We start from the raw sequence: 13,451 nt of genomic DNA, 5'->3' as shown, positions 1-13,451 counted from the left end.
CCACTGTGATACAGATAAAACAAAGACATGCCTTTCTGCTGGCTGCCCCATCTTGCTTTGTATGGATAGTTCACTGCATGCACTAAATTGCACTGTTAGAAAAAGAGGCCGAGTATGAAACCCAGCTATGCTTGACTCCATTTAATGTAAAAGCAGTTATTGCCAGTTTTCAACACTACAATCAACAATTCTCAAAAAATCCTCACTAAATTACATTTCTATGAGATAGGGCATCTAGCAGATAAATACAGCTCACTATCATAGTGTTTTCCCTGATGCTTTTATAGGCTGTTTGCACAAAACCAAAGCAGTCATAAAATAAGCCACCTGTAAAGGGTTATTTTACCAACAGTACTAGAAATAGATACTTCAAGTGTGGGTGAACAAAGTGCGAACCATATGGGACGCTGCACAGATTTGAATTGGGGACTCTAACTCCTCAAAAGAACTGAAGTCAAGGCATGTTCCAAATGTAGTATTCTGTTTCTTTGAAAATTTGAACAGTGGGTACAGCTACTTTTTATCAGGTGAACCTGAAGTAACTCATTTTGCAGGTATCAGATAAGCAGGTTCAGAGACCATTGTTAATTACATATCCTTGAAGGAGAAAGCTCTACAGAGAATGCCCAATGCAGGCAAACATGACTTTAGAGCTAAAAGAAAAATAACAGAATACCATTTGCACTTTTTTTAAACAAGGCAATAGTGCAAAGGCAGATAATAATTTAATGATTAAATACAAATATTAAGAATTAAAATGTTTTAAGATACCTATTCATGTCCAAACATGATTATTCCGTTTCTTAATAAAATCTACAAAAAAGTTTTAAAAGCACTTTAGGATTATACCAGCTTTATAATTCAGCTGAGATAAGGTATCCCCAAAATAGCCTTTTTTGCCTGTACAGCCTTTATCCTGTTTTATAAGACAGTTGTATCTTCTGAAGTGCAGCTGGCATATCAGTCACTTGCCAAATCTACAGCATCAACACAAAGAAGTCTGTACATCCTAATAGAGGACAGTGTTCTGCAGGAGTGAGGTATAAAAATAAACAAAAAAACTGACCTGGTGTTGTGGAGCTCATTGCTCTTGATGGAACGGTAATTTGTTGACAGTGTTAAGCCAAACTGTGGCAGAAGTTTTTCAGATTTTGAGGTTCTTCCAGAAGTGGGAAGAATCTAAACAAAATAAAGAAAAAACACCTTTGACCCATACGTTAGCAGCACACTATTTTTCAAGAGATGATAGTTATGTCAACCACATTGAAACTGAAGAACATTTGAAATCTTTCTGAAACTAAAGGTTCATTCTTTCATGTACATTTTTGCTGTAAATTCAAGAGCTGATGACCACTGAAAACAAGACTAAAGCTAAAAATCCTCAAGCTTCAGGGTAGTCCAGACTCAGATACAAGTTTCCATTACATCCCATCTATAGTCACATAACAGTGTTCGAAAGGAAAGGATTAACTGGTCCCTTCTCTTTCCACTAAGATCAGGGAATTACATGAACTGGAGTTTGAGAGAATTGAGGAAGAAATAGCTGGATTATATCCTTATGGCTAAGCAGTGGCCAATTCATAGTTTTGCTTTTACTGTAGGCATTTGCAGTCAGCATTGAAACATGAATGTGCAGAAACAGATCTGCATTCAAAAGCCCTTCTGGAATATCTACTATTTCCTTCATCTCCAATGTTTACATAATTCCGAATAGAACTTGTTGAAATAATTAGCATAGTTGAATGGATCTCCCACTACTAGCTAATGACATCTCTGACACCACCAAGATAGTTGCTAATAGCGTGGGCTGCTCGAGAGCAAGGCAAGGAAGGTTCTGCAATTTGCTTGAATCTTTTCACAGTCTTGTGGCATTCTTAGTTCAATGCAGAAGCAGAGGCAAGTGTGTTCCTCTAATATTCCCATCTGCTGAAAAGTTTAAAGCCGCAGAGAAGAGGCTTTCAGGAAACTAAAATATATTTCCATTCAGGCATGATATAAACAGCATAATAGGAGAGAGGAGAAGGTTGTAGTGCATTACAACAACTGTGACTATCCTATTCAGCCACTGCTCCTGAAGCATCTAAGTAGTCAAAGATATTCTTAGTGCTGAATATTTTAGCAGCTTTTGCCACTTTTTTTAAACCACCAACTGCACATTTAGTTTCAAGCTGAGCTCAGCCAAATTTCAGATAGTAAATTATATTTTAAACAAGTATAATCATTTAAGTTTAGCATCATTATAGTTCAAGAAAGGGAAATCACACATTTAGATAAGTAACTTCTGCTTTCATGCCCACTAAAGCAGCTTGCTCAAACAGGCATGATATTTGGACACATCTAATACTGCAGCAGACAGCATCTGTAAAACCAAAATTCATGATATTTCATGAAAACCCTAACTACTTTCCGTTGCTTACCTCACGCATCAGATTTCACCAAATATCAGATGGAACCACCATTAAACTGAACAGACTCTACTGTTAATCTAATCCAAAACCTCTATTTGGGCACATCCTTACCTTGATTGAGGCAGGCGAGTTACTTCTCCATATAGCTCCAAGATTTGCCAATATAAGTACAAGAAATGCACAATTCAGGCTAGCCAAGTACTAAGATTATTATTTAATTTCAGAGAGCAGCTACACGGATAATGAAAACCATTTTACAGTGAATCTAACATCCATTCATTCAGTATCCAGCCTCAGCTGTGACTATGTGATATCTCACAAAGTAATGGATATTATAGCGTAAGTATGGACGTTACTAGAGTGAATTTTCAGTAGAGATTTAAACTCCATCACAGAGCAGCTATGTAAAAAGCAGTGAAGAAGACAGAGCCAGGCTATTCTCAGTGATGCCTTATGACACAGTAAGAGGTAGCGTGCACAAGCACAAATATGGGAAATTCCATTTAAACATTAGATGGCACTTTTTCACTGTTAGTGAGGCCAAACACCTCAGGAACAGGCTGCCCAGTGAGTTTGTTGAGTATCCATCCTTGCAGATTGTACACAGTCTTGGGTAACCTGCTGCAGTTGATCCAGATGTGCGGAGAGGGTGGTCTAAGTATCTCCGGAGGTCCCTTCCAATCTCAGCTACTCTGTGATTACATGATGCAGAAGTTAAGGATTTTTCCCTTTCAAGATCACCACAGACGGCATCAGCGCTGAATATTCATTGCTGTTAAACCTACTGAGAATAACTCCCATATAAGAAAGCATTCTGCTGGTATCCCCATAAAAAGACTTCTGTTAAGGAATTTTGTAAATTCAACTGCACTGGTAGTCTTATATTTTATGAACTGGAGGTTGGCATCCTGCCTGATACTCTATTTCCATATATTTCTTGTAAATGTAAAGCTTTCAGTAGCTGAATGTTGTTGTTCAGGTTCAGTTTTAACAGCTCCTTGCAAATATGATACAAGGCTCATATTGTCAAAACTCACATTTAGAACCATAAAAAATTCCACATCATCATATGCAGAATTACATCCACAACACAGACACTCTCATTCAAGTAGACTTCTACTGATAAGCTGACATGCTTAATTTCTTTCCGTTTACTGAAGGAATGTCATAGTGTAAATTAGACGGTATGAACTGTAATGCCACGTATTTTTTGATGTTGAACCAAAGGAAAAAAGCATAGCACTGGCTACAGCACATTACAATTTTATGCAGGGTACTGTGGTCCTTGGGAGATGCATTTACACTCCACCTCCACAAACGAAAAACAGCACACAGCTCCTGATCAGTCAAATCTTGAAGATAACTAAGGTACAGCAAGTGACTCCGGGACTCAGTATAGACTAAGGCAATCCACTTTAACTGGATGATAGCTCATTAACCCAGTTATCAACTTGACATATTAGGCTATAGTACAATATACAGCAAATTAGCATCTACCTTCAGATATATCACTGGCGGTGATGCTGCTCATCAGTGACTTGCATTTGCTCACCCAGGAAGAATGAACCTGCTCCTTTTTCTTCAAAGGGAATTCAGTAGTTCACGTGCTCCAAGGATTGATGCTGCTTTGAAACTCCTACAGAAGAACAGCACAAGATGGAATGTAGGTCTTCATGCCCAGTGGCCACCATAAAGCTTGTTTCTCATGACTACAAATAGGTGCAACATTTTCAAACAAAAGTAAGCATTCCAAGTTAATACCATTCCTTTAAACTGTCATCCCTCACTATGCTGTCCAAGAGTACATTCACTGAATATCTTTTTTCCATCTTGCACCTATACTTCAAAACTATTTTGGGAATTAGGTTTCCGAAATAGGATGCAGTGAATACAAATTAAGAGAATTCAGATGAAATAGATATTTCTACTCCTATTTCCCCCTTCTCCAAGATGAATTTTTCATGAGCACTTTTGAAATTAATCCATAAACACACGTTTTTCAAAACTACACCCTGAAGGTATCTTCCAGATCTTCCTCTTCCAGGAGGATTTTTTACCCAAGTCCAAAATATCTCTATTTGTACAGGGGTTTAGAAAATTATTAAGCAAAGATTTCATGAATAAAAATATAGAATACATTTCACTAAATTCTGAACATGACAGGTTGGCACCCCTAATAACACATCTAGTTTATTCTCTGCTGGATATGTTTTAAAATAGCTTTCAGTTACTTATCAACAGAATTGTTGTCTTGTACTTGAGATCAAAATCCTGTAGGGCATTCACCTCAAGTGTCACAAGAAAGAAACAGTAATCACTTCTCCTCATAACAGCTTGTGTGTTAAAAAACTAAGCATCTAAAACAGCTGTCAGTATCAGTACAAATTCTGTTGTCCAACAAGCAGTTTAGTAAAAAGTACAACTAAAACAAATGTGAAAAGTTAAAACAATAAAAAATAAATAAATAAACCCACCAACAGTTTTTCTCTACAGGGCATGAAAAACTTGATGGTTAAAAAAAACCCCACTTCTTCCAAATTACTGATATTTTACACAAAAATTTTGAATGAGTATTCATACTGTATAAAATGAAAATCAGAGGGAAAAAAAGAGATCAAGCTGAAGACCTTTAAAAAAAAAAGCATGGCAATATAAAGACTGGAACACAAATTACTGCGAACTTTTACTAAAATTAATTTCACCCACATAAGCCAAATCCAGAGTGCCAAATCCAAGCCTTCTAACCTTATATGAACCTTCAAAATTTGCTTAGGAAGTGAGCTGACATATGGAAAAGGAAAAAAACAAGATCACATGTTAAGAAACGTTGGTGTGAATTCTAAACACGAGGACTTAAAGACATCAGCTCAAAGTGAAAATGGCTATATAGTCTTTTATTGCATTTCTATCATATTTGGTTTGCAAACATAAAATAAGAATAAGGTAGACTAAAACCAGGACATTATGCAGAATAACACTATTAGCCAGTGGCCTTTATATACAAGTACAGTGCAGATTTACTAGCAGCATTATCAAAGTCTAGTCCGACAGATACTGGGGTATAGAACTGCTTTCAGTGAGAATTTCAGGGTTCCACAGAAGAGCAATGCCTTCAGTATCCACAGCTCAGTGCAGGACTAAATATTTTTTACAATAAGGTTTTCAGGTACCTTATTCTTAATTAGGTAGCTACTTAACAACTTCTTGAAGTCTGTAACAATTTTGCAATACATATCCTTGCAGGTTCGGTATTAAAGAACTACTCCAGCAGCAAGTTCTGGACTATCATGTTCTTTATACTTCCCCACCAAAGTCATTTCTGACACAGAGTGCCTAACAGAAAATTGTCTTACAGAGTCTGTAAGGAATCCTCAGCTATACTACTAACATACAGCTAGTTTTAAATCACAAACGTTGAAATATACTGGGTGGCAGGAGATGCACAATGTTGTGCAGAAAGGTGATGAGGTTAATATAGTCCCTTCATTTCTCACCAGGAACACACTGGCTAGATCATGCTGTGTCGCAGTATCAGCTGCATAACTGCAAAGCCACCAACCCCTTTTCCTACCCATTTGAATTGGGCTGCCTTTGCTGTCAAGAAATTCACGTTATTTCTTTTGAAGAGTAAGTGACATCACTGTACGTTTTCAATTACTCATATGCAATATTAAGCAGTTTTACACCTCTCGCATACTGTGAGCATATTACTTAATGCAGCTGTAAGTGTGAAGGCTAAGACTTCTGTCTAATAAGAAAAATCCTCCTTTTTGAAGCTCTCTGAAGCAAGCAAAAGCGCCATACAGCCATTTGGTCAACCTCTTCTACACTCACCGTCTACTACAGAAAGGAAGCAAGTAAGATTTCTAAAAAGCAAGATGAGATGATGCCTTCCATTAAAAATGAGTCTTAGGCCTCAATCATCAGGATTAAATAACGTGCTGCTAAGTAGCTGGCTGGACTTCTGTTATGCCAATTACAACAAATTGGCACAAGCTTCCGCTCCATTTCCCAGTGAAGCCAGTTGGAAATATGATCTAGCTAAAAACCTACAGAAAGCAGTCAACTACTTCCATTATGTAGCACACAGAGAACAAGACCATCTTGTGTTTATGTAGCACCTAACGGAGTTCCTCCTGCAAGGAACTTGGAACCTGTGCCAGCAAACCAGGCAGAGGGGCACAACAGGGCTTAGTACAGGCACCAAGCACAATGATGAGTGGCAATTGACACCTTTACTCTAAGAAGGATTTTTCTAAAGTGATAAAGTCAGACTAACAAGAGAATCAACATAGGAGAGGGGCTATAGGTACATAAAAGTTGTTAGCAAGCTGAGCAGGAAGTAGGGGCAACCTCTACATGGGATTTTTTCGTAGTTGTGATACATTACATGAGATGTTGTTCAATGTTATTTCATGCATTAAAAGTAGCTGAGATGAGTCAAAATTTTCCATTTAAATCTATGATGGAAAAGTGGGTTTACCTGCTTAGCAGCAGAAGGATTTTTGTTGTTATTACCATCACGAATCCTTCAGCTTTTGTTGCTTAATTAACAGCCAAGTATTCTTCTGTTCATTGAGAACAAATTTCAGTCAAATTTTCCTCCGGAAAAGCATATGGATGGCCAGAGAACATATAAGCTGAGTTTTTCTATATAAACTTACCATAAAAAAATTTTATGTTTGCTGTCATTGAATTTTATCAAAGCTTGGACAAGTTTTTTCTACACTAGCTTGTACATACATTAGGCTTCAATTTTGGCTTCTCAATGTCTAAAGAACTATTACCACAGAGTCTATTTTTTAAGCACTTATTTGCATTGTTTGACGAGTAAGAAATTTTGTAGAGCTTGTATTACAAAAAAATAAACCTTTCACTAAAGCTGATGCTTTGAAGAATATTCACACTGAATGTCCTTTGATGGTGGATCTCTTTACGGTACAGCTCTACTTGTCTTCACAAGACAAGTTTAGGTTTAAAACTGACGTTTGTTAAGAGCATTGTTCAGTAGGGACTAAATGATACATGGAAGTTTGATTAATACTTTGGCATTTTCAGCAGTGGAATACAAACCAAGAAAACAGACTTTCTGCACCAGGCAGTTAAACTGGATCGCAGGTAGAAGTCTGAAAATTATTTTCATGCACAATTAGTTTTCTGTGATTTCACCAATGTCTCTGAGGAAAAAAAACAGACATTACCTTTGGCAATTTCTGAGTTAGGATTATAGCACATCCCTCATATCGGAACTTGCCAGACACAATACAAGAGACTTATTAATGCACCTGGCTGATGAATTGAACGCATAAAGCAGAACTTAAGAGAAAATTCTGACCTCTGCTGCAAATGCATATTGTCATTTAGCAAGGGCAAAATAATGGGAAAAGGTAACAACATTCACAGATGTCATGGAAAGTAAGTCTTGTGCAGGAGGGGAAAAAAAACAAAACAAAACAAAACAAAACAACACAACCCACATTCTTACCAAGTTTTTGTCCACTCTCACTCAGTGTCTGAGAGTTGAGCAAAAAAAATAAAATTAAAAAAAAAAAAAAGACCCAACACACATCAAATCAACTGGTTGGTTTTGACCCCATCAGATACTATGGATACACGTATACTTGCAACTATTTTTAATGCAAATATTTTTGTATATCAACTTGATTACAAGGAAGCTTACACATTTGTAAATCTCAGATATAAATATCAGCTCAGATATCGGTTCCAAGAAAAAGGTTTAAAAACTTTATCTAGCAACAAGCTACAGGTAAATTTCCTCATTTAATAAAATGGATTCTGTATCCATGCACTTTTGCATCTAGTTACACAAATACAAAAAAAAAAATGGGCTTCTTACCAAGTGACTCAGTTTCCCGTCTTGTTAGAATTGCAACTGTGGCAAATACTCTAATTTGAAAGATTTCATGTCATTTCAGTTTCAACCATGTGGGCGTGTTCTTTCAATACTAGAATTCAGTTTTGAATTGCAGATTTAATATACTCATGACCTCAAGAAAAATCACTACTAAAACCACCAAGTTGCATGAAGACTTGGGGGGAAGCTCCCCCTCCCCCCCCAAAAAAAAGAAACCCAAACCATGCCTATGCACATGCAAGAAAATCCCACTTGATACAGGTGAAAACAAAACCACAACAAGCAAAACCAGGGCTAAAGATGACTCAAAACTTGTTCTCAATTAAACAAGCAGCCCTGACTGGATGGAAACAGTTTGAATTAAAACTTGATGGTTTTGGCAAACACTTCAGAAGGAGCACTGCAGAACACCGCACCTGCCATTAGTAAAAAAAACATATAAAGATGTTGTTTAAATGCACTAAAAGCTTGATTTTTTTCTTCCTATCCTTTCATAATCAGCAACCTGAATATCGATGGAAGAGACTGCATCTGTGAACAGAGATGTTAAATTCAGTTGGTGCCCCTCAGTTTGTTAAGGATATGAATTTAGAGTGCTCAGATGTGAAAGAAGGTTTAGGGTTTGGGGGTTTTTTGTTATTATGTAGGAATGAACAGGTATGCAGATGTCAACCAGTAAAACAGAATCACAGAATGCATTTTATGCTTCAATGAGACTGTATTCCTCTTGCTGTTGCCTCTAAAATAGGTAAAAGAATAGCAAAAGCTATTTTCTTACACACACAAAAAAAGTATTCGTCCCTGCCTTAGCTAGTAGGTAAAGTAGCATTTAGTCTGTGATTTATCCAAATTTATCATATGTTAATCACAAACATTAGATAATGCAATGATTTTAATTACTGCTGCATAACCTTAAGAGGCTAGTAGAATTTGAAACTGAAAGGGAAATATGTCATCTTTAAAAAAAAAAAAATTCAGGTTGCAAAAGCAATTCTAAATCAAACCATCACCTGTCAAACTAATGTAAACGAAACTAATGTCAAACAAAATAGGACATTTCTTAAGCCTTTTGGACTCAAAGGAAAGTGCACAGATGGATTAGCAAAGGCACAGAGGCAGGAAGGGACACAATAAATGGGGGAGGTGTAACAGAACCAGGTTTCCAGCATACTTCTGGGGGAAGCAGTGTGACAAGCAACCTTCCTATGTAACTTTTAGCAAGATGAATCTTCCAGTAGTAAGAACAAAAGAAAAAAAATAAAAATTGAAAACTGGAGTTACAAATTGTAATTCCTAACACATATATTGGTACATTCTGAACAAACTGGAATTAAGACAAAAGCACAGATGCAGCGTTTGTAGTACACCAGACAGTAAAGGGAGTTTAGGAGTTTACAAGATATTCAATACAGAATTTAACAGTCCACTTTGAAAACTCAGGTTTTAAACTGATAGAACTATAATTTTCACCTTTTTTTTCCCCTGTATAAAAATTACCTATGTATCCAAATGAACTGTCACCTGCCATTGAAGCATAAGTCACTTTGGTAACCGTATTTCTATAGAAAAAGAGAAGTTAATGAAAACAGTCCTGGATTTTTTCCCACAACAGGCAAGAAACGTAAGAGAAAATAATTAAAATTATAGTGTTACATTCGGATTTACTGCCAAACTCTTGTAGCAAGTAAATCCAGATGCACAAACAGGAATAGATTTGATGTTATTTCTACTGGCAGAGTCCCAACAACCTGTCCGCAGTCCATGACAGCTCATACAGCTGCAGATTTCCTGCTGCAGACTCCTCATCACAGTTACCTAACTCCTTTTGTTTTGTTACAACACCAACCATATTGCAAATTCAACTAGAAACAAGTTTCAACAGAAGCTGCATCATTATGTTCGAGGGTATTATGCATGCCATACCACAAACTGGTAAATAAACATCACATTGGAATATTTTCCAGTATACCCAGGTTTTTTCGACTTAGTATAACGATACTACTATTTTTTTTTTTTAAAACTTTAATATCATGGTAATCAAATTCCTCTTGACTTTAGGACACATGGACAGCTTCATGGTTAGATTTGTCTGAACAGAGTTACAGCAAAGTAAAACCTAACAAAAAATTTGAAAGCAAGGAAGACAGCAAAAAAATACACCCTACCTAGTGGAAAATGCCTAACCTAATTAATTACTAAATAATTAGAATTATTTAATAAACACACAGACACCTTAAATAAAGGCACAGATATTCACAATAAAGTTCTTTGTCCAACTTCAACTACGCTTTATTGGCAATATAAAATTTTAGCTTAAAACTAGTAATTATAGAACAACTACATTGTCCCACAGCTGGAAGAAGCTACTTTCCTCATGAACATAAACATCCCTAACCATAAGCCTGTGGCTAAAATAGCCTGCACAAAACCGGATGAGGTCTCCCAAGAAATGAGTGTAGTGACGTCATCTCCTTTCAAAACCCACTCAAATTCTGAGTGAGCCAAATCTCAGGTCATTTCAGGCTCAAAAAACAACCACCGGGAGAATGTAGCATAAGCCTTCTTTTCAGGGATCTCTAGTCTAGCTAAAGATTGAGTAAGACTAAGAAGCAATATCCAGGATTTGTGACTAAAGATTTTTCTGATTAATTTGTCAATTACAAAATTTAAGAAAATAAGTGACATAGGTAACTGACTGAAAACAAAATAATAATTAAAAGTAACCTTCTACTTGCCCACAGAGAGACAGTTACTGAGTATTCAGCTATTTCAGCACTAGTCCACAACCTGGCTTCCCAGTAAAATGAAGAACTGGTTTAATGGAATTGATACTACCTTGTACGAATAAGTTAAGAGAGACCTTATTGCGGCCCTTCAATATCTATAAGGGAGGCTTATAAGAAAGACAAGAGAGGCTTTTTATCAAGACCTATAGTGACAGGACAAGGGACAACGGTTTTAAACTGAAAGAGAGCAGGTTTAGATTGGACATAAGGAAGAAATTCTTTATGATGAGGGTGATGAGACACTGGAACAGGTTGTCCAGAGAAGTTGTATATGCCCTATTATGGGAAGTGTCTAAATTCAGGTTGGACAGGGCTTTGAGCAACCTGATCTAGTGAAAGATGTGCCTGCCCATGGCAGGGAGGTTGGACTATTAGAATTTTAAAGGTCCCTTCTGACCCAAACCATTTGATGATTCAAAGTTCACATTTACTTTTTTTTTTTTAATATGAGTATGCTAAAAGAAAGATTAGTTGATGCTTCTGCTAAAAATTTAAAGCTGTTATAGATGTTGGCATGAGGTTTAATACTGATGAAACAGCTAAATGCTAATGAAACAGCTACCAGCGTGAACTAAAGAAAAGCCTTATCAGTAATATATAGTATTTCTAACACTACTACAGAAAAACCTCCATAAATCATACAGTAAGCACACAATTGAACCTATGCTGACAGAAGTTAACAGCATGCAGCCTTTCGACTTCTCAGGGCTAAGAAATAGCTCTGCAGATGCTGCAGCTACACATGTATTGCATTAGTCCATTAACATTGTTCAGTTTAATCACCGTACAAAGCTTTTTTTTTGTAATGCCTAGAAAGATCAAAAAGATGCATCTCTCTTGTTATCACTGACAAAGCCTTATAAAGCTGGCATGATACATTTTCAACCCCTCTTTTTTTGTTTTAGTATAACTAGGAAGAAACCCAATCTCTTGAGGCAGGTAAAAAGACCCAGTTGCAGCCAGTCAAGAAAAAATAACCCCAAAGCTGAGAAACAGAACAGGAGACAGAAGAGGACATGGAAAAGGTTAAGAGAATTTGCTAGGCTACCAGAAGAAGATGATCTAAGAAACTAAGCTTTATCCCAAGATATGCCTTTAGCTAAAATAAGTCAATTATTATGATAACGAGACAAGGAAAAGAAGCAGTAAGTAAAAGTTATAACAGTGTTCAGAAATGCAGAACTTCCATTCATAAATAAATGAAAGTATGACAGCATCAACTGGGGCGGGGGGGGAAACACAGGGAAAAAAAATTTAAAAAAGAGCAAAGGCAAGGCAAGCAAAGGCAAAAGTGCAAGGCAACTCATGCAGTAGGCAAATCAAAAGAACCCACAGTTTCATGTACCTTTTTGATGTGTAAATAGAGCAAGACAGCAAACATCTCCGTTTCAGCAGGGGGAAAGCATTTTCAGGGGAAGTGGAAAATATATGTATTAATGCACTAATAAAAATTCAGTCTTGCTGAAATCTACGGCAATGTTCTAACATTGTACTACTTCAGTTTCATAACACTTAAATATTTATTGATATGGTTCAAGTTCTGGACAATAGAGAAAAAGTGGTATCTATTGCCTCTTTCAGTTTCACGCTTTTTTATCCTTACCTTAACAAAAATAAAAGAACTTCACATGCAGACAAAAAACTCAGTGTGCCAAGACCCAGGAAAAAGTTTGCTGTCTTTCTAGTCTTATGTCTAACTGTGGTAGGGAAAAGTAACACATACTAATAACTCACTAGAAATGTGGGTTTTTTCCATGATGCACTTCATATAGCAAGAGAATTAGGTAAAAGGTTCAGAAAGAAAAATGATGGGCATTCCTCAAATAATACAATACCTTTTTCAGGTCAGGAATATCTGCTAATACTGTCCGTGAAAAAGACACCTTTTCCTCGAGATGGAGAGGCTTTCATTACCTATGTTTAGGGAGGGAAGTCACAATTAAATGCGGGCATCTGCCAAAGAAAATGCATTACAGACTACAGCAGCTGCTTTGATGAAAAATATGTACTATTACTGTTTTCCTGCCACAGCAAAACCCCAGTTAAGAAAGAGAGGCATTTAAAGCTACAGCTCTTCTTTCTCAAAATGAGATCAGTCAGTCCCATAATAAATACAATACAGAACTCTAGAGCTTATTTCACTGGTGGAAATGTTATTTCCACTATTAATGTTTAGGATAGTCGAGTAAGAAATAACTTCTTTCTGATTCTATTAAAACATAGTGTTGAAAGACATCAGTTGTCTTCGTTATCTCTGGATCACTACCTCACTCTAAAAACCACATTGTTCAGAGGGCCTTTGCATCTTATCTTATATCAAACTGTAGGTCTCGAATACATGCAGCCGCTCTGTGTACTCAGGACAGAAAAGTAAAAGCAACA

The 13,451-nt window shown here is 36.7% G+C and overlaps 1 protein-coding gene across 2 annotated transcripts in view; it reads right to left on the bottom strand.

Moving 5' to 3' along the window:
* The window catches only part of HDAC9 (histone deacetylase 9), a 445,270-nt gene extending 441,346 nt beyond the window's left edge, over positions 1-3,924 (bottom strand). For both annotated transcript variants that reach the window (XM_059818316.1, XM_059818317.1), the window contains exons 1-2: positions 3,906-3,924; positions 1,067-1,179 (exon numbers count right to left, since the gene is read on the bottom strand). In XM_059818316.1, the coding sequence (XP_059674299.1) occupies positions 1,067-1,085 (19 nt within the window). In that variant the 5' untranslated portion in view covers positions 1,086-1,179; positions 3,906-3,924. The remainder of the gene's footprint in view (positions 1-1,066; positions 1,180-3,905) is intronic.
* Positions 3,925-13,451: the final 9,527 nt, after the last annotated feature.

Source organism: Gavia stellata, chromosome 6 (genome assembly GCF_030936135.1).
Source record: "Gavia stellata isolate bGavSte3 chromosome 6, bGavSte3.hap2, whole genome shotgun sequence".
Lineage (NCBI taxonomy): Eukaryota > Metazoa > Chordata > Aves > Gaviiformes > Gaviidae > Gavia > Gavia stellata.
Note: the sequence above shows the minus strand (reverse complement) of the source record. Positions and strands in the feature narration are given on the sequence as shown.